The 21,447-nt window shown below is 38.2% G+C and overlaps 1 protein-coding gene across 3 annotated transcripts in view; it reads right to left on the bottom strand.

Annotated features, from left to right (window-relative positions):
• The window catches only part of Efr3a (EFR3 homolog A), an 86,545-nt gene that overhangs the window by 54,847 nt on the left and 10,251 nt on the right, over positions 1 to 21,447 (bottom strand). For 2 of the 3 annotated variants that reach the window (XM_021216493.2, XM_029547940.1), the window contains exon 2: positions 1,024 to 1,100. In XM_021216493.2, coding sequence (XP_021072152.1) covers positions 1,024 to 1,100 — 77 coding nt within the window. Of the gene's footprint in view, positions 1 to 956; positions 1,101 to 21,447 lie in introns of all 3 variants that reach the window. The other variant, XM_029547939.1, reaches the window with a different exon arrangement.

Genomic DNA, 21,447 nt, shown 5'->3' with positions numbered 1-21,447 from the left:
TATAATTACATCCCACCACCATACCTAGCATCTTAGTTAGGACTTCTATTTTTATTATAAAATGCCACAACCAAAAGCAACTTAGGGAAGAAAGGGTTTATTTATTTTATAGCTTGCAGTTCATCTACAAGGAAAGTCAGGGCAGAAACTCAAGGCAGCATCCTAGAGGCAGGACTGACACAGAGGCTGTGAAGGGATGTTGGTTACTAGCTTGCTCCTCATGGTTTGCCCAGCTTGGTTTCTTATACCATTCACTATAGGTGGCAATGCCCACAGTGAGCTTGGCCTCTCCACATAAATTATCAATTAAAGGAATGCTCTGTAGACCAGACTTGTCCGGCCAATCTGGTGAGGACACTTTCTTAACTGAGGCCTCCTCTTTCCACTGATTCTAGCTGTGTCAAGGAGACATAAAGCTAACCAACATACCTAGCTAAGAGCTACTTTTCAAAAAGGCAAATAGCTTCTGTCTACAATAGTCTCTCATGATCTCAATTCTCTCTTAAAAAACAAAACAACAACAAAAAGAATAGATGGCCTATCCCTAACTGTTGTAAATTGTTGTTTGGATCTAAGCTTAGATTTTATTTCCTTTGTCTTTCTTCTCCTAATCCCAAACTAGCCATCATTCTTATCTATTCATGCAGCACCCTGCATTTATTTAATTCTCTATCACATCACTGTGTTAAACTGCTGATACTCCATCGATGCTTATTGAATGCAGAAACCACTCACTATTCAGCTGTATCCTGAGCAGACAGTATATGGCACAGGATCCTGAATGTTTGATCAGTGTTACTAATCTATCTAAATGAAAAAGGACACCATGCAGCTATCATTTCAGATTTGTACCTATTATCTGAGAAAGGTAAGCGAGCAAGAGGCATGTAAAAATTACAAGTTTAAAGTTCACTTGATGAGATGTGGGGACAAAAGAGCAATGAAATGAGGGGAACCTTAGGGAGCTGAGCAGGGGCAGAATGGGTCAGAAAGAGAAGGAGCAGGGCATGGAGATCAAGTTACTTTGGGATCTTCGGGGAATATGTTGTCCACCAGACGTTTGTAGCGAGGACGCAAAGCAGAGCAGCAGCAGCACACCCCTGTTTTAAAAAAAAAAAAAGGAAAAAAGAATATAAAGATTAATATTGCAAAATGATCCAGAAGTTCATGTTTCTGAACACTCACTGTCCATTTAAAAATAAGTTTAGCAGGGGTATAACCTATTAATTACTACATCTTCAATCACACACCAAATTTAGACATTGCTGTGGATAATTATATCATCCAGTAAGACATAAAAATTAAGGGTATGGCGTTAAGTAGAAGTAGAAGTAAGTTCAGAAACAGTTACCCTGAGAGATCAACTTAGTAGATCCTTCCCTACTCAATTTACCTTAGGAGTCAGAAGACAAAACCAGCTGCAACAAACTCTGATACAGTGGTACATATGCACAGACACTCACAAATCCTACTGTAAAATATAAGCCTCTAATTTAATGGCTCATCTGTCTTTCCTGGGACACACTAACTTTACAGACAGGTCTTATCTTTCATCTCTAAATTCCGCTAGTGTGATACTGGGTGAACTCAGTAAAGAATGAACAGACGGATGTCAGGAGAGATGCCATGCTCTCCTGCTTCCTGTGCTTTGCACTATCTAGTGCTCAGCACCTCTGAACGCAGTGCTGAGCTACAGCCAGGGATGTGACTCACCAGTCTCTCATTATGTCTCATGTTCTATTACATCTCTCATGAATATGTAGAACATTCTTCTGTTCATAGAGATCATATCTGCTCATTCAAGAAATAAGTATGAGTACTAAGTGACAGTCTCGAGCAATAAAGAGTATTGAACAAGCAAACAAACAGAGATAAGTTTAAACTAGCAGCAAGAGAAAAGGTATGCAAATTCGAAAAGTAGGACGTTTGTTACTTTTTCTCTCTTCCTTGAAAAGCAGCATTTCCTAAGACTGCATGAACACATACACCCCTACATTAAATGTGTTAGGTAAACTCATGGCAGTACCTGCCTTTATCTTCTGTCCACCTCCATCTTCATCTATGTGCCTCATCTACATCACTGCATCCAAAACAGTGGTCCTGCTGTTTCAATAAGTTAGGAACCTCTTCTGATTCTTCTCCTTAGAACATGGCCAACTACCTAAGTCCTCATTTAAATCACTGGCTGCCCTGACTCTCTTCTACTTTTGCTAAACGTGCTTCTCATCCTATATACAAAAACTTTTGTATTATGCTTATTGGTAACCATCAGTCACCTTGACCAAAAGATAAGCTCAGAGGAAGGCAGAACACATTCTTTGGCTTACTCATAAATCCCAAGCAACTGGAATAAGACACGAGAGCACTGGGCTATTTCTTGGATGCGCGCGATACTTGATTATCTCACCAAGCCTCTGTTGCCATACCCCTCACTTCTGTCTGAGACACATCTTACCTTTCCCACAACTTCCTACATGCTTCCTATCTCTCTCTGCGGCTCCAACACAGGAATGGCATTTATAGCCCATTTTTAGCAATATTTTTTGCACTGATGCTTTCAAGAGTTCACTGATACTTGATTAAATTCATTAAAATGCTCTAGTGTTCTTCAAACCTATATAAAGCCTTTCTGTTATTAACCTTTCTTTATATTTCACAAATAGCTTAATTTTTCAATGGATATGTTCAAGACTATAAAAATATGTCCAAAAAAATGAGCTTTAACACTAAACTGTAAATGGAAACAAGCACTGGAGAATCTGCACTATCTGTCTTACATACAGCCTTCCACAGAAACAAGACTAACAGAAAAAAACAAGACTAACAGTGTGAATGACCAACAAACCGGCTTCATCCTGCTCCTTCTACGGATGGCTACGTGACTTGGGTAAGACATTTCAGCTATGTGGAAAGAACTTACCCTGCACACCAATAACGTAATAGGAATACTGGCCTTGAGACATTATAAAATGGTTGATCCCCCACTTATGAGCTGAGATGGGAAGTCTGTGTCACCATACATTTACATGGATTTAGTAACCGAGACAAGATATGGAGAACATTGAAAATAGAGGAAAACGTGTTCTTGTATCAAATAATACTAAGTATGAAGCAATTTTCTGGAGTCTCAAATTCTTTATGAAGTATGTGCTATTTACCAATTTTCAATTTTCAGCACAGCACCCACCACCACCACCACCACCCAAAAAAAAGAGAGAAAGAGAGAAATGAGCCTAGGTTTTCAATAAAGTGAGACTGTTAAAGCAATGATCAAACAAGAGTACATCTGAAGGGGATCTGTCCCTCATCCTTCCCAATAAGAAACTACTGTGTATTTATCACTCAGCATTCCTAGCAAACAAGGCTTGTTTATCATTACTGATTCATAAAGGCAAGAATCTTGGAAGTGGGAATGGAAAAGCTAGAGAGCTGGCTCAGTAGTTAAGAGCACTGACTACTCTTCCAAAGGTCCCATGTTCAATTCCCAGAACCCACATGGTGACTCAAAACCATCTGTAACTTTAGCCCCAGGGGATGCAACATCCTCTTGTGATTTCCAAGGGTACCAGACATGCACACAGGGCACAGACACACATAAAAGCAAATACTTATATTTACTTAAAATAATGAAATAAACCAGGAGTTGATAGTACAGGCCTTTAATCCCAGCACTCAGGAGACAGAGGCAGGCCGATCTCTTTGAGTTTGAGGCCAATCTAGTACAGGATAAAGAGAGTTCCAGGACAGTCAGGACTATTACCCTTTCTGATAGTACACATCTGTACACCGTGTCTTGAAAAACCAAAGAGAAAAAAATACAAATTTTAAGGTTAAAAAAGTCTGTAGCAAAAGAAATCAGTAACTTGGCAATAGTAATGACTGAGTAAGAATTTGGTGTCTAAAATTAAAATTCTCGGCTCTTCTCAACACTGCAGATATAAGAAAATATAAAAAGTGTATTTTTTTGAGGAAGTTATAAACTGTCATAAGAACAGCAAACAATTTAGCAATACTACTTGGGCGGTGTATCTGATACTATTTAATGTTATCTACTATTCAAAAGGTTTTTCTAATAAGAAAAAATTCATATAATTCAAATACTAGAGTTATATTTTCAGATTAACATCAAAGATATTCAAATAATACTTAGACCCCAAAATAAAGCAATCCTTTAAGTACTGGGGAGGGGTGCAGACAACTAAATTACTACTTCTAACTTACAGGCTCGAGTCTTGGGGGTTGAGGTGGAAGAGCTGGAGAGCTGGCTCAGAAAGCTAAAAAGTATTTGATCCTACTTCTGATAGATAAATACAAGTCAAATGTGCACCACATCACTGCCACAGTCACTGAGGTGCTGAGAAGATGATGAAGCCAACCATCAGTGAGAAGACACACACTGGGCCAGCACTAATGGAAGACCCAGTACAGAGTCCTGGAAAGGACTGGCAGTGGGAGCTGCACATGGGTCCTAGTGCCTTATGTCTCCTCCACACTGTAGAACTGCCTGTGAGAAGATTCTCAGCAAGCTAACTTCACTTAAAGGGCACTTTCTGGTTGAGAGAACTTGGAAAACAAAGTTGAATTTGCATTGCAAACGACAGTCCTGGTCCTCACTTTCGGTCCAATTATGTTTGACTGCAGATGAGAAAAAGGGCAAAGTGCAAAAGACACAACCAGCCAGCCAGGTGGGTGACTTACCTACCCTACACCCAAGACCTCTCCTTGTGTAAAGATAACATGACCACAATTAGTACCTACACTAATTAAATGGACATATTAAGCTCTCAGTAAGGAAGCATTCAAGAAAATGCTATTATTAGTGATAAAGTGAAAGCAGTTTCACAGTAAGAGTAAGGTGGAGAGGGAGAATCTTTTAGAGAATACTGGCAACAGTGTGAAGCCTTTGCTATAAATACAATAAATAATAAATACATCAATACCTGTCATATAGGGTTCGCAACAGCTTCAATAATGAGGATGAACAAGGAGGGGTGGGCGCTGTGCTCAGAACATGACCTGCACAGCACAGCACTCAGGACTTCCTTCACAGCATGACTCCTCTAGCCAGTCTCAGAGGAAGTCATTACCTACAGCAAGGAAGTGCTCCCAGCAGCTCATCTACCCCAAAGTACAAAGCTAGTAAGGTAAGGATGAAGAGCCCTGCAATCCCAGCCCAGACCTGACGGCTTCAAACAGAAACTGCCACACTAATTCATGTACCAATTTCTTTCTACAAACCTTACCGCAGTGACACGTACACCTCAAAGATAAGGAATGTGCTGCCACTTTAGGAAATAACACTTTCTCAGAAAAGCCTCAAACACTTTCTGATTACTTACATAAATGAAAATACAAGAAAACAAATGAACAAAAAAACAGCATAGGAAATTAACTAAAAATTTCAATTTACTCAAGTTTCTGTAAAATTAGATCAAAGGCCATTTGTGGTTAAAAAGCATATGGCAATAAAAACTACAGAAGCAACTATTCTAAATAGTCAAATAAGAGAATACTATACATACATATGAACACGGCAAACACGTAGATAAGAATCACTAGACCTACTCAGATAAAGACATGAGGATGACTCTCCCGGTAAAGTGAACTCATAAGGTTTCTCCGGCTCAGCTGCGGGCACCTGAACATAGTCCTTCATGCTGTGAGACTGTTTTCTAGTTCATCTTCCTGCTTCATGAGCCTGTGGCCTACTGGTGAGCAAGTATCTGGTTCGTTTTACTGCTGATTAATTAACAGAGAGTAGAGAGCTGGGGCTTATCTAAGTTCCTGCTGACATTAAAGATAAAGCTATTCAGAACGTGATAATATCCTTATCGAATTCTGCTAAGACCAATTAGCTTTCAATAAGACCTTAAAACATCTATACAGCTACTTAAGAGAAATGTGTTTCTGGAATTTAAATAAGAAGTGAGCCTTCTTGTGCCCTTTTACCTTATGAGTCCTTCTTGCAGATCCTAGCTTCTAATCCCTTCCAACAAACCCACTCGAGCCGTAGACGCATCTATTTGAACTTTTCCAGGATTATATTTGAAAAAGCAAAGAGACTATGCATATAAAAAAGCAACAAAACAAAACAAAAATGCTGAGTAAATGGAATCCAAAAATATGAATTTTTAATTAATTCAATTTTGGTATATACATAAGAGCAAGGAGAGGTATATGGGAAGGTTTGGAAGGAAGGAAGGGGAAATATGCATTATATTACCTAAAAACAGAAATAATTTTTAAAAGCTATGATTTTTCTATAGTTTATGTCTGGAAGGTTCAAGAGGAATAGGAACTGAAACTCAAGCACACTAGAAACAGAAAATCATCAGATGCAGAATCAGAAGGCTGAAGAGATGGCTGAGCAGTGCTCATTGTTGTAACTACCAGCACCAACATACCAAGCTGCTTATCCTGCATTTGCCTCTAGCCACAGCTCTAATAGGAAAGCCTATGTCCCAGCCACCTGAGGAAACAAAGCCTCAGGTTCAAGGAGAGACCCTGCCTCAGAGGAATAGGCAAAGAATGACAGAGAGGACAGGAGATACCCTCTCTGTCCCCTATGAACATACTTATACTCTCACACATCCATTTAAGGGAACATGCACACAATAAACAAACAAACAAACAAACTACAACAGCAGCAAAAACAAACCAACATCTCCACCCTTAAACAAAACAAAACAAAACAAAACAAAACAAAACAAAAAAACGGGCCATGCTCTACATTCTGGTACTGTGTGGACATATTTAGGGACAATCTGATCCTAAGGACATGAACAGGAAAACACTAACTATACTACTCATTATCAGAAGCTCTAGTAAAACACTTGTCTTTTTGTTGTTCTGTTGTTAAATAATATATAAGCCTTTTCAGTTCTTATATGTAACATATGAAGAATTCACTGATATATTTAAAGGCTATTTTATTTCAGACTGTCTTGGTATGTGTTCATGTGTATATATGAGGGTTATATGTCTGTGTGTGGGCGAGCCTTTATGACCATGTATGTGGAAGCCAGAGGACAACTTCAGTTGTTGATCCACAGGTACTGTCTACCTCTATATCTTTTTTTCTTTTGAGACAAGGTGTCTCATTGTCCCAGATGTCACCAAGGTGGCTAGAACAGCTGGCAGCCCAATCCCTATGATCCTCCCTAGCATTAAGATTACATGTGTGCCACATTTCTTTTGTTTTCACATTGATTCTTGGGATCAAGCTTAGGTCATCAGGACTGGTGAGGTGGCTTAGCAGTTAAGAGTGTGCATTGCTCTTCAAGAAGGCCTGAATTCACAACTGTTTCTAACTTCAGGTCCATGGGATCCAATGTCTCTGGCCTCCTTGAACACTTGCACTGATATGTACACATTCCCACACAGAAACAAATACAGGATTTAAAATAAATTATTTAAAAAGCAAAAGACTCAGTACTTTACTAACAGCCTTCTTACAAGCCCTACGACATATACTTTGTAGTAGGAAAGGCCATGCTAACTCATCTGCCCACTAAACTGTTTCCATCATGATACCTATACTGCTGCACTTATTTACTTGCATGTCTATCTTAACCAGTGGAACATTAGTCCCTCAAGCTCCCATTGAACAGTGTGGCATAGAACAGGCATTGACAAAAATGTTATTCAGCAAATGAACAAGGACACAAAATTAACTGATTTTTAAAGTGTATTTAATACCTGTTGCTATGCACTGTTAAAATCGAGTCAGTAATGATAAAGAAACCTACTCCCCATAAGGTATGACTTTTAAATAAATCACTAGACAATCATTTCTCTTGAAAACAAGTGACTCTTGTCAGCAGAGCAATTGTTAACATCCCAGGTTGATAAAATTAATAAGGTGAAAAGGGATAAACTTCTTATTTGAAATTTTAAAAACATCAGCACTTTAAGATCTCTGTGATACACAAAACTGTTCTAGGAGAGAGTGCTTAAGCTAGTCATTAGCTTATGTCAAAGTAGGCTGTTTGCCTCGTGTAATCAGAATCATTAACCTTACAGTCCGATTCACCCATGCCCTTTTCTAGAATACCTCTTGCCCTCTTGTTGTGACTATATTCATGTTATGACTCCACTTCAATGCACATGAATACATACGTAAAATAATACTACATTAAGAACAAGAATTGTGGGAATAGACTAGACACAGTGGCTAAAACTTAATGCTTTAAGACATAAACGTGAAGACAAGAAATATGAATGTTAACTGGACTACACAGTCACAAGTGCCACAGAAACTCAGAGGAGAAAGAAAATACTTATGGCTCAAGTCAAGCAAGGGTCCCCCTGCACTTCAACCAGAACATGAGGTTTGGTGAAGAAGGACTGAGGTACAGGAATCGTGAGGCAGTGAAACAACTGCACAGTAATAGACAAGCAGGAATGCAAGGGTGGCCCAGGGAAAATATCAAAACGCATATTCTAGAGACATGACCTTGAAAGGAACAGTTCCAAAGAAAGCCTGGGAAGAATTGGGTGACTACACGTGGGATCATAGGAGAGGAAAAGCAACAAAGTATTACCTTCAGGAGTGTGTTCCCTTTAAAAGGATTTTAATCCATTAGAGGAGTATTTTATTACAAGTCTTTCCACATGTAATTATGCACCACCTCTCCTTTCTGTCTCGATTTCACCACTTGGTTTTTATTCCAAGGCACATCAATCTTATAGGTAGAAAGGGCAATAGTGCAATGTATGAAATAAAGCACCAGCTCTGTTCAGAAGATGGCCTCCAGGGCACTGAAATTCCCTGCTCTACAGCAGAAAAGCTTATATAAAACTCCTGCACACTTACTTTCTCAAACTGTTCTGAGACAAATGCCAGGTGCATTTTTTTTTTTAAAGTTGGCTTTTCTTCTTTAGTCAGCCTGTTACTGATCTATATCCAACAACTTTCCCTCCATATTATTGCAATTTTAGATTAAAAATAAAATTGGGTACTAGAAACTCTATTTAAAGGAAGTAAGCATATGGATTTATATCTACATTTGACTGTGTTGTGTGGTATACTAACTTCAGATTTTTAAAAATAATATCAGAGGTACCCAATGACAAGAGCAATAAAACACTGAATAATCCTGACTTTGAGAAAATAACACAACAGATTTTATTTGAAAACTGTCAGAAACCATCATTTGGGAAAAATTAATAGATGTATTAAAATCAGAAGATAGAATTTCCTTCTCAATTTATCTGATGCTAGCTTTGTCTGCAAACAAATATGCAGGGATCCAGTGAATGACACAGAAACTGGAGCAGAGTTGTGGCCAGGACAGAAAAGCTGCTAGTCTCTGAAGCACCCAGTGCATAGATTGTGGCTTACTCCTAATTCTGAGAGCATGTCCCTGGACCCTGAAAAGTGACAGACCAACTTCAAATATGCTTGGGTGGCAGTCATGACAAAGAGAATAAGCCATATGTGTCAAGAGGTAAGTAGGTGGTTAATTTTCTTGTGTGCTATTTTTTTATTTACAAGTTCATTATAATAAAGTTTTTTAAACAAAAAATATTTTTTAAAAAAGGATGTAAGAAGATTGTACAGAGTTGAAAACTAAAGTGGTGTGATATTGTGTGTGTGTACTAATGTCCTCTACATAGTGTTAGCAGCACTATTAGTAGTATTATAAGAATTTACATTCTTTTGAGTGTAACTGTTTACGGCAGTTAAGTAAACAATGGCTTTTCTCTCTAACTCAAACTACTATACACTGCAGAAATGATGTGTTTAAAGAGAAGAGGTGGTTCTGTAATTATCTCAGATAAAAGTTAGGAACCGTTATTAAAAACAAAACAAAACAAAAAAATGGAGAAAAGGCAAAGGCTATAAAAAATTTATGTTGGAACTGTAAAAAAAAAAAAAGAATATTAAATATCAAAGCACCAATTTCAATCACTGAAAATACTAGCCAGAAAAAAAATTTTAAAAAGTGGGGTGAGGAAACTACCCATTAGCTTTAAAAAAAAAAAAAAAAAAAAATGTTTTTAATGTCCAGTTAGGGCAAGCTGGAGAAATTCACAGGGACAGTTTCCTGTCTTCAGAGTATATATCAACACCTTAGACTCTAGAATCTCTCTGCTGGAATTTAGCTCTTTACTTCTTAGAGCAAATTGTGATAAATACATAAAATCCCAATGGTAGCTAAAAATATGGCTATTGATAATGTTAAAAATAAAATACAAAGTGTATGTGCAATAGCTGGTGACAACTTCCTTTAAAGGACCAAACCAAAGCAAATGAATTTACAATTTTGCTTTCATTCAACCTGCTTACAAGTTATACATTCCTACAAAAAAAAAAAAAAAAAAAAAACTTAAGCTGTCTCACTCAATGAACATCATGAAGCACACAGTATCTGGGTGTTTTCATCCCAAGAACTGAGATTACAAATGCATACTATGACAACTGGCTGTTTGATGTGAGTGTGAGGCACCAAACTCAGCACAGTGGACACCTTACCATGGGAGCCACCTCTTCAACTACACTTCAGTGAGTTCTGAATGGTCTGTATGTCGGTAACTGGTCATAAGCTAGTATCCTGGGAACTTTTCCCATATCAAATACATTGTACAAGAGTAATAACTTCACGACAGTCTGAACTTTCTACAGCTCGAAAGTATAACTACATTAACAACTATATTAACAGTCTCACATAGAAAACACAAAAATGCTCATACAAAATGAATATGCTAATAGTCCTGCTTATCAGGGCACACCTTCCACTGAAGGACTACAAAATGTTCACATTAAATTCAAAGAACCTACGAACAATGATGCTACAAGGTCAAAAAAAAAAATGCTTCCATAAGTCCAAAACTCAGGATTTCAAAGCCCTAAAGTAATTTAGCATTGTGAGGGGCCAAGTGTTATTGATAATTATGTTGAGACCAGTGGCACAGACTTTGGAAATCTTAGGCAAACCAAGACCTCAGAATATCCAACTTATTCTCTTAAAATACCAAGATACTCCTAAAGGCAATGAATAAAGTATGCTAAACACTGACAAAAAGAAGCAATAATCCTGCCAGGACTGAGAAAGATAGGAAATCAAAAAGAAACCTAGGAAACAAAATAAGAGATCTGTAAGCATTTATCTAGCTTTAAATGTTCTAGTTTTTCTGGTATACAATAACTATAACCACAGTATATCAAATAATGCAGTAAGCTCTGTAGATGGTAAAATACCTACACGTTCAAGGTTCTACAGTAGGCAAATGTAAACTGCAAAAATAATCATACAAGTGGTTCTTAACAAAGATCCCAACAACATATCCAGACTGTAAGAAACAAGTTTAACAGAAAACAGTAATTCCTTTGCTATATACAAAAGATAGAAAGAGAATCATACAAATGGCACAAGGATAGACTGAATAACCCTTGGTCTCCTGGTAGAAATGTATATACCTAACTATGTGGATCAGTCTCTCATGCTTTCAACATCAGCACATCTCCAGCAGAACTGCCACCACCGCACCTGCTACTCATAGGTATTTCTTCTCTTTTGGCAGAAGTCACTCCAGCATGAGCCCAATCAAGGTTTCCATAAACCCAAGACAATGAAGCTCACACTTTTTCATTCCATGTCAATCAATGTTCACTCAACTCTCTACAGAATACCCTTGATTTAAACTAAAGAAAAATTAATGATTACAAATCATAAGCATTCAGAAGTGATATATCAATTCCAGTTATAAAAGCTTTTAAGAGGCAAAAATCCACAGTAAGTCAAAAGAAAGAAAGAGAGAGAGAGAGAGAGAGAGAGAGAGAGAGAGAGAGAGAGAGAGAGAAACTGTAAGATTAACATAGCTTCCAACAAAATTGCTGAAACAGAAAGACAAAGTTTAAAAGCAGAAAGCACAACTATATTCTACGATAAAGAGCCCAAGCTCAAGCATATTGTTTGTGTCAACAAAATTAGAAGTTAGAAGCACAGCTAATTTTAAAGTAATAAACAACTGCTGTGAGTTGAAACTGTTTCCTTTAAAAAAAATACCTGGGACTCTGCTCTTATTTGCGAATAGAGATTTTTGCAGATAGTTACACTCAAATTAAGGTGAGCCATGTTAGATTAAGAACCCTCAATTTAACGACTGCTATCCCTACAAGGAGAAAGAAAATAAAAAACATGAAAGAAAAGATGAAGTGTAAGAGATGTGCTGCCAAGCAAGCTCTGCTGGCCACACCAGAACCTGGAGAAGGCAAGAAAAGTTGCTTCTCACAGCCTTCAGAATCAATGCCAACAACTCTGTTTGGGCCTGACTTTGTCTTCAGCCAATTGGTTGTGGTTTTATGAGGAAAGGCAACTCATATATTAAATGTTCTACTTAAATTTTGTATATAATACAAAGATAGCATTTCTGAAATTAATTCAAATTCCAAAATGTTAACTTGGCCTCCAGAGAACTACATTCATTTCTTGATATTTCAGTCAAACTTATATATTCCTTTCCCATTCAATTAGGAGCAAACAAAGCAATAGGCAAGAAAATAAGGACTCTGCTCAATTCTAGCAAATAAGTGTTAGATATAGTTTATTTATTAAGCTTAGATAAATAAATATATGCTACCTTAGAAAAAGGAAAAATACTATACCATCAGTTCATACCAAAGTTTAATAAATAAAAGCACTATTGAGCAAACAAATTTGCTTCAGTAAGCATCTGAAATACACTTGATATGGGATAAGTCTTCCTCTAAAATCTCCATGTTGAACCCTTAACTTCTGGTCCCTCTAAATGTGCCCAAATTAGTAAATTATGTCTTTGCAAAGGTCATCTAATTAGATGAAGTCATCAAGGTGTTCTGTAGTCCAATTGATTAGTGTTCACTCTCATGAAAAAGGTAAATTTAAAGGCAGGCACAGCACACAGGAGAATTACAAGTGTATAACCACCTACAAACCAGAGAAAGGCCTTCGGCAGCTACTCCCTCATAGGGCTCACAATGACCAATCTTGCCTGTACCTTTATTTCAGATTTCTAGTCCCTGAGTTGCTAGCCAAAAAAGGCTGTTGTTTGACCTCTTGGGGTTGTAGTATTTGGTTACAGCAGCCATGATTCCCTAACCCAGCATTAGTACATTCAGTGTTCCACAGAAGTAAAGTCTCAGGGGTTCTAACTGGCTCCAGAACCTAATCCACGCAGACATCCCAGCTCCTATCTATCCCTCACACCCCAGCCTCATTCTTTCAGAATGCATTCAACAAATGTCTGAGTGTCCACTACATCTAGGTTCTCCCTAGTTAATCTTCAGAATAACCCTAAGATAGGAAACTTCACAAATAAGGAGACAGAATGGTACATTGTACAGTCACACATACAACTAGATGTGGTAGATTAGTTAACCTGTGCTCTTAATTACGGCTGTATACTCTACTGATACCCTGAGATAGCTTGCGGAAGAGGGGGATTATATTGTCTAATTTGAAGAGTAAAGCTACACATTTAAAGTATTTGGGAGCTTTCAAGAGCTTAAACAATCATTACCACTGCTCTCCAGGAACACAAACATGCGGAAGACAGCAGCGAAATGAGAAGTAAAGGCCTACCAGAGAATTCACCAGGCTACAGAATGTAATGCTTCCAGAGAAGATCGTTTCTTTCCTACTATAGGCTAGTGCTGAATTCTAAAATACCTCTACAAATGTAAGAACACAGGAGCCGGCAGAGAGGCTACAAATTCAGTTCTGGCCCTAGATACCTATGTGACTATCAAAAAGCAAGGAGAGAGGGGTTTGCTCCCATGGGATCAAAAAGAGAGCTGCAGCAAAACTCAACCATCCTTGTTACAGGCACCTCTTAGGAAAAGGTGGAGAGAATCCTACCACTGCACAGTATCTCAAATGGCCATGGCCATCGAGAACCTCAGCTATCTCAAGGCTCTCCCACCCATAGTTCAACTGAAAGAATGTCTCAAGACAAACAGAAAAAATATGTACAAATTATTTACAAAAGTTCTATCAGTAAACTATCCACACACAAGTTCCATCAAAGTTTAAGGTTCATTTTATTTATAGAGTGGGAATCCTTTGATTTAGTATAACCTATAACCTAAGGACACAGACTCCATTTAGTTCTCCTTGCCCACACATTAAAAGTTGCAATTACAGTAATCTGAAAATGAATACTTTACAGATTTTAAACTAAAAAAAAAAAAAAACTATATGATTTTTTAAATCCAGACATAAATATTTTGAATTAAGAGATTTAAAAATCTTTCATTTTAGCAAGCCTACTAATGTACTTTGGGAAGAAGAGATCAAATGAATCAGTAACATAAAAAACAGTCTTATTACACTTTAAACTCAGGTACGCTTTGTGGTTAATTTTTCAAATTATATCCTGTAAATGCTATCTCTTAAAATCTCTTCTAATACATCTTTATTGTGACTTTGCAAATCTGTACGTAGTATCAATGTACTGCTACCCTGTTGTCCACAATGAATACTTGATACAGCCAAAATCAGAGTTCAGTTTTTCTGCAGATTTTTAGTTGAGCATTTTTTATAAAAGGAGGGGTGGGGGAGACAGGTAAAGCATCCAGTGAAATAAACCCAGGTAAAATAGCTTTGAGAAGGGATCCTTGAACTATAACAACCCTTTCCAAGTATGAGCATAAGGCCTTTCAGACAGTGACCATCCACAGATGCCTTTCTCATAAGTCTAGCCAGGATGAGGAGGCTGGGGTAGGTTATTTTGAATTAAACATCCTATGAATATTTGACAAATAAAATATGAGGTATTTTGGGCAAAATTCAAAACAGCTTTCTAATTGACTATTTAAATTTCAACAATATTTTATTTCCTAGTTAGTCATAATGTAACAAAGGTGTTAAATCTGTGGGAGTATTTGTAAATTCCAAGATTATTCTTAGAAGAAATACATTTAATATACCAACAGCACTGATTCTTCTTATAGATTCTAGAACACCCACAGCACCTACACCATATGTTAAAAGATTTTCCTTTTAATTGAATGATTAAGATGTCTGCCTAAATTGTATTGTATGGTCTCAACTATTAGTCTAAGTAAAATATTTTAAATAATATCTCTATTATTTAAATTTAAATTAGGAAGGAAAAAACATAACATAGAATTTGTTGGGCAGGCTTAACTAAAGGAAAAGTTCAATGAAAACGTAATTTCAACCTTCAAGGTTCAGTTTGATATATTTCCCCATACTTCCAACTCAAGCACAGAAACCTTGAATATTCTCATCCTCCCTACCTCTGTTCCCTTCCTTTCCCAGATCCCCTCACTTTCTCTCTCAGTGAGGGGACCAAACTCAGGACCTTATCTATGCTAGGCAAGAGCTATCACTGAGCTATAGCAACAGTCTTCTAAGCCGTTCAAGCCCTACGTGTGAAGATGATACACACATTATGTCAGAAGATACAGTCAGTTCAAAAGCTGAAATTTCCACATATTCTCTTATCATAAATACACTGTGGCCATTGAATATACAAATGATTGATTTTTATAATAACCAAAACTCAGGACACAGTTGCTCTGAAATGGGGAGCGGGGATAAAAATGAATACAAAAACTACACTGAAGGAGAAGGAATGACCACACAGAGGAAGAGATAAGATAAAGGGATAAGTCACATTAAGGATTTTGAAAAAGCCAAGCGAATTCTATTATTTTATGACTACTTTACAGGTATTGTGTTTGTGGACTGTGTGTAGTTTAATTGAAGTTCTGCCACTTAATGCCACCCTCAAATAATAAGGATATGTAACAAAAAATCCAGTACCAGGCATGGAAAGGCTCCTTCTGAGCTGCTGATGAAGGAAGTCTAAGAGAACGCCCCACACAGTCTATACTGTTGTCACTCCCATTGCCTTCCAGAAATGAAGGTAACCCTATTGCTGAAGATATCACACATCTCAGATAAACAGTCTGAAGGAATCAATCTGGAGTTGGCCTGAAGACATTCTCACTGAGAACTATCTCTTATAGTTTCGGGAGGAGCCAAACGAATTGCCAACTGAAAACTGTATCCAGCCCTAACAACATCAATGCAGCACAACAATAACCAGCATGGCAGAATATTTTAAAAGGCACTTGTATTCTGGGAGTAACCGCCAGAAACCTAAAAAAAAAAAAAAAAAAAGCTTTTTGCACCAGAGAACATTAGAGAAAAGCCAAAGTGGTCAAAATGCAGAGATACACTAACTACAGGATAGGAGGGTCAGTATACATTTACAAAATAACCCCTATACTTAAGGCTGAAGGAACAGCATGGAAGATGAATAGACTATCAGGAGCCAGAGGACAAGGATATTTGTTTTGAGACACTCTCTTCTAAACAAGAAAGAAGAAAAGGAAGGGGAGGAGGAAGAGGAGGATGGCGGCGACGACAATAACAATGATGACAACACTGGTAGAGTTGGAGCAGGAGTGGGGGTAAATATGATTAAGACATAATTTATGGAATTCTCTAAGGATTAATAAAATTATTGCAGAGTCCTGCTTGGCCGCGTGGAAGGGACAAGTGTAACATGGTTTCCTGCTCCTGGAACAGAGCTGCAGGGTGTGGGCCTCCATGAGTGTTGATGGTTGCTGTGGCTTGTCTATATAATACTGTCCATATTTTCATGTTCTTCCTTTTAAGAATGTCCTCTGCCAAGGTTAATGATGCCACGATAATCACACACAGCACAAGTCCAAGAGACAAGGGTGTGGCTAATGTCTCAGCAAAATGGTAAGTGCTGACACCTTCGGGACAGTGCTTAAGCCTGTGGGAAAGAACACTGAAAACTTCAGTTCAAGAATATATAACTTCTTAACTATGAAAAATATAAGGATGCAATATGAACTGTATAAGAAGCTTAATAGATCTAAAAGAACAGAGGAGGCTGCACTTGGAACCAGCTTGTCAGAAAAATACAAAGGTAGGCAGATTCCTAAATTCAAAGTCATCCTAAAACAAAGCTAGGCTCTGCCCAGGCATGGTAGAAATGGTAATCCCAGGACCGGACCCCATGAAGCTAGCTCATTGTCTGTGCTTACAAAGGCAGGCAGACCTCTGAATTCATTTGCAATGTTAAAAAAAAATGTGTTTGCTGTCTCTAAGAATCAAAGGAGTGGGATCATCCAGGAATGTTGATTCATAGGATAATCAAAAAGGAACCTGGGGAAATGACTGAATTGATATGTAAATAAAAGACTGGGCAATAGATGCGCTATCTAGAAAATTTTTGGGATGGAATCTCAGGGTTGTTTTGATTTGCATTTCCCTGATGGCTAAGGATGTTGAACATTTTTTCAGGTGTTTCTCAACCATTCGATATTCCTCAGTTGAGAGTTCTTTATTTAGCTCTGTACCCCATTTTTTAATGGGATTTTTTGAGTTTTTGGAGTCCAGTTTCTTGAGCTCTTTGTATATATTGGATATAAGTCCTCTATCTGATTTAGGATTGGTAAAAAATCCTTTCCCAATCTGTTGGTGGCCTTTTTGTCTTGTTGACAGTGTCTTTTGCCTTACAAAAGATTTGCAGTTTTATGAGGTCCCATTTGTCAATTCTTGATTTTACAGCACAAGCCATTGGTGTTCTGTTGAGGAATTTTTTCCCTGTGCCCATATCTTCNAGGTTTTTCCCCACTTTCTCCTCTATCAATTTCAGTGTCTCTGGTTTTATGTGGAGGTCTTTGATCCACTTAGACTTGAGCTTTGTACAAGGAGATAAGAATGGATCGATTCTCATTCTTCTACATGATAGCCGCCAGTTGTGCCAGCACCATTTGTTGAAAATGCTGTCTTTTTTCCACTGGATGGTTTTAGCTCCCTTGTCAAAGATCAAGTGACCATAGGTGTGTGGATTCATTTCTGGATCTTCAATTCTATTCCATTGATCTACTTGTCTGTCACTGTGCCAGTACCATGCAGTTTTTATCACAATTGCTCTGTAGTACAGTCAGAATGGCCAAGATTAAAGATTCAGGTGACAGCAGATGCTGGCGAGGTTGTGGAGAAATAGGAANACTCCTCCATTGCTGGTGGGATTGCAAGCTTGTTCAACCACTCTGGAAATCAGTCTGGCGGTTCCTCAGAAAATTAGACATAGTACTACCGGAGGATCCTGCTATACCTCTTCTGGGCATATACCCAGAAGATCTTCCAACTGGTAATAAGGACACATGCTCCACTATGTTCATAGCAGCCTTATTTATAATAGCCAGAAGCTGGAAAGAACCCAGATGTCCCTCAATAGAGGAATGGATACAGAAACTGTGGTACATTTACACAATGGAGTACTACTCAGCCATTAAAAACAATGAATTTATGAAATTCTTGGGCAAATGGATGTATTTGGAGGATATCATCCTTAGTGAGGTAACCCAATCACAAAAGAAGTCACTAGATATGTACTCACTGATAAGCGGATATTAGCCCAGAAACTTGGAATATCCAAGACACATTAAGGAAAACAGAAGAAAATCAAGAAGGATGACCATTTGTGGATACTTCATTCCTCCTTAGAATAAGGAACATAACTCTCATGAAAGGTTATAGGTACAGAGACAAAATTTAGAGGTAAGATGAAAGGATGGACTATCCAGAGAGTACCCCATTCGGGAGTCCATCCCATCATCAGCCACCAAACCTAGATACTAATGCTCATGCCAGCAAGATACTGCTGAAGGGACCCTGATATTGCGGCCTCTTGTGAGGCTATGCCAGTGCCTGGTAAACACCGAAATGGATGCTCACAGCCAGCTACTGGATGGAACACAGGGTCCCCAATGGAGGAACTAGAGAAAGTACCCAAATACCTGAAGGGGGCTGCAACCCTGTAGGTGGAACAACAACAGGAACTAACCAGTACCCCCGGGGTTTGTGTTTCTAGCTGCATATGTAGCAGAAGATGACCTAATCGGCCATCAGTGGGAATAGAGGCTCCTTGGTCTTCCAAACTCTATATGACCTAGCACAAGGCAAGGCCTGGGCCAAGTAGTGGGAGTGGGTGGGTAGGGGAACAGAGGTGGGGGGAGGGGTATGGGAAACTTTCGGGATAGCATTTGAAATGTAAATAAAGAAAATAATAATAAAAAAAAAAAAGAAAAAAAAAGAAAAAGAAAATTTTTGGAATTGCAAGAGAGAGCTGTCTCAAGGTGGGTGGAGAGGTCTGGAAAGTTGTCTCAAGCAGAATATAAGCTGTCAGCTTGTATGTAACCCATGATTTGACTTTAAGTTGTTACTTTCGCAGCTCCAGACACCCCTTCCTCAGGAGCCCTCACCAAGCCAAGACTGGATCTTGGCAAAATGTTATATTATGAAAACAAAACACAAACAAACAAACAAAAACTCCAAAACCGTAAAAAGAAACTTTCTAATCAATATCTTTGGAATGGATCATAAAACATATTATACTACCATAAGATTTCACTCTATTACTAAAATTTCTCAAGTCTAAAAGTAAAGGTGGAATATAAGCAAAACAACCTATTTTCTGTGGAATTATACACAAAGAATCTAGAAAACTAAGTATTTGTGGTAGTTTTTAAATTTTCATACCTATAAATAATAGGTTTACTCTTAAAAATGGAAAGGATCAATAGAAAATCATCTCATCTCTGTGCAAATACCATTAAGCACTTCCTTACGAACACTGACTCACAGGACAATTTTAGACAGAAATGTCAAAGTGGTTGAATCAACTGCCACTGTGGCAAAAGCCCAGCAGCTAAACTACATGTAATTACACTCAGTCTCCCCACGGTTCTGGGAACTACCATGGTTTTTCCATATTTTATCTACATGCTGCTATACCTATCAGGGAAGACCCAACAGAAAGAACAGTAATCTACATGGTTTAAAGAGCAAACAGATCCTGTTCACCACCCCACCCCACCCCACCCCAAAGAGCTCACGGGGAAGGAAGAGAGAGCAGTATTAACAGTGTGAGAGGAGAAGAATCTCAATGAAGCAAACTGATGCTCTTAGTGACACACAAGTCTCAACACTCTTCAGTTCTGTCTTTGAAATAAGCCTTTCCTCGAGAACTTTACTATATCCAGACAGCCATTTGCTGCCCGAAAACCACTCCATTCTTTCACAAATACATAATGCAATGAAGCTGGAACACAGACAGCAGCAACGAATAAGCTACTAGTCATCTGGTTCTATACTCTTCACTTTAGCTTACACATACTGAGGTGCCCTAACTTCTATTTCCAAACTTCCTAACTACCAGTTTGCATACACTTAATATAATTTGACAGTCTCTTCTCCCAGACAGGAAGCAGCGGCAAGACAGTTAAGAACAGAAGTATAGGATTACATGTATTGGGCCTGAAATATGACAACTACTTTGAAGTTCAAAATTTTAAATACCTTCCCTGATGCTCCATAAATTCTCTCGATTGTCATAATTATCAGGTCAGATGGTAAAGGACTGTCACTGCTGCTATTTCTTGCTACTTTGGACTATTCAAAAGCTACCATAAACAGACAGCCTGACTAGCATAGGAAACAAGTACAAACCCTCACCTCTGTCTGGTTAGGATAAATTTGCTTAACACCTTTCTTCCCCAATAGACTGTGTTCCCCCATTAGACATTGCTCCACTTGCAAAGACAACAGCTATAACAATATCTATCTAATACTGAACGAAAGAATTAATAAATCCCCCCCCCCGTGTGTGTGTGTGTGTGTGTGTGTGTGTGTGTAAATGTGCACGGTCATTTTCCCAGTCTTATGGTTTACTTTGAGTATTTCCCCTATGCTAGCCTTTCTGCTATGCTCACTGTTTCTGTCATATCATTTAAGGCACTCTGCTTTTTGAAAGTACTGTCTATTCTTCTTCCTGTTAGTGTCATAGATACTCTCTCTCCTGAACTACCACAGCTCCATTCTCAAGACTTTTTTAATCTCCTTCTATGTTACATGTGCATAATAAATGGTATAACCTTTTTGAAGCTAGGGACTTCTTTATCCAACCCTTCATTCTCTATCTTGTCTACGCCATGCAAATGTAGGCATTAAAACAGTATGTCCCTAATATATCCACCAGAAAAGCAAAATTAAAAGAGAACATCCCTGAATCCACTAGCACACTTGCATCATCTCTAACAGAAATAACTATATAGAGGAGCTATAATATATTCAGTCCTGGAGACTGGTAGACCAAAAAGGCGAGACACCATCAGCTAAATTGCTTTGGGTTTTGTGTCAGAGTTCATGAGCTTTTGACTCTAAACATCTTGTATTTTCTATCTACTTTTTAAAAGCAGTCAATGTCACTTTCCTACGGAAATTGAATGTAGAACATCACATATAAGAGATTAAAAAAAAACAAAAACAAAAAGCAAAGCTACTCCAACCAACGCTGGGTGGGCCACCTGCTCAATGTCTTTGGCATCTTCTTCACATTATTACACCTGGCATGGAAGGGGGCATTTTGAAAACTCATGTTTCAGAGGCA

The sequence above is a fragment of the Mus pahari genome, chromosome 17 (genome assembly GCF_900095145.1).
Source record: "Mus pahari chromosome 17, PAHARI_EIJ_v1.1, whole genome shotgun sequence".
NCBI classification, from domain to species: Eukaryota; Metazoa; Chordata; class Mammalia; order Rodentia; family Muridae; genus Mus; species Mus pahari.
Note: the sequence above shows the minus strand (reverse complement) of the source record. Positions and strands in the feature narration are given on the sequence as shown.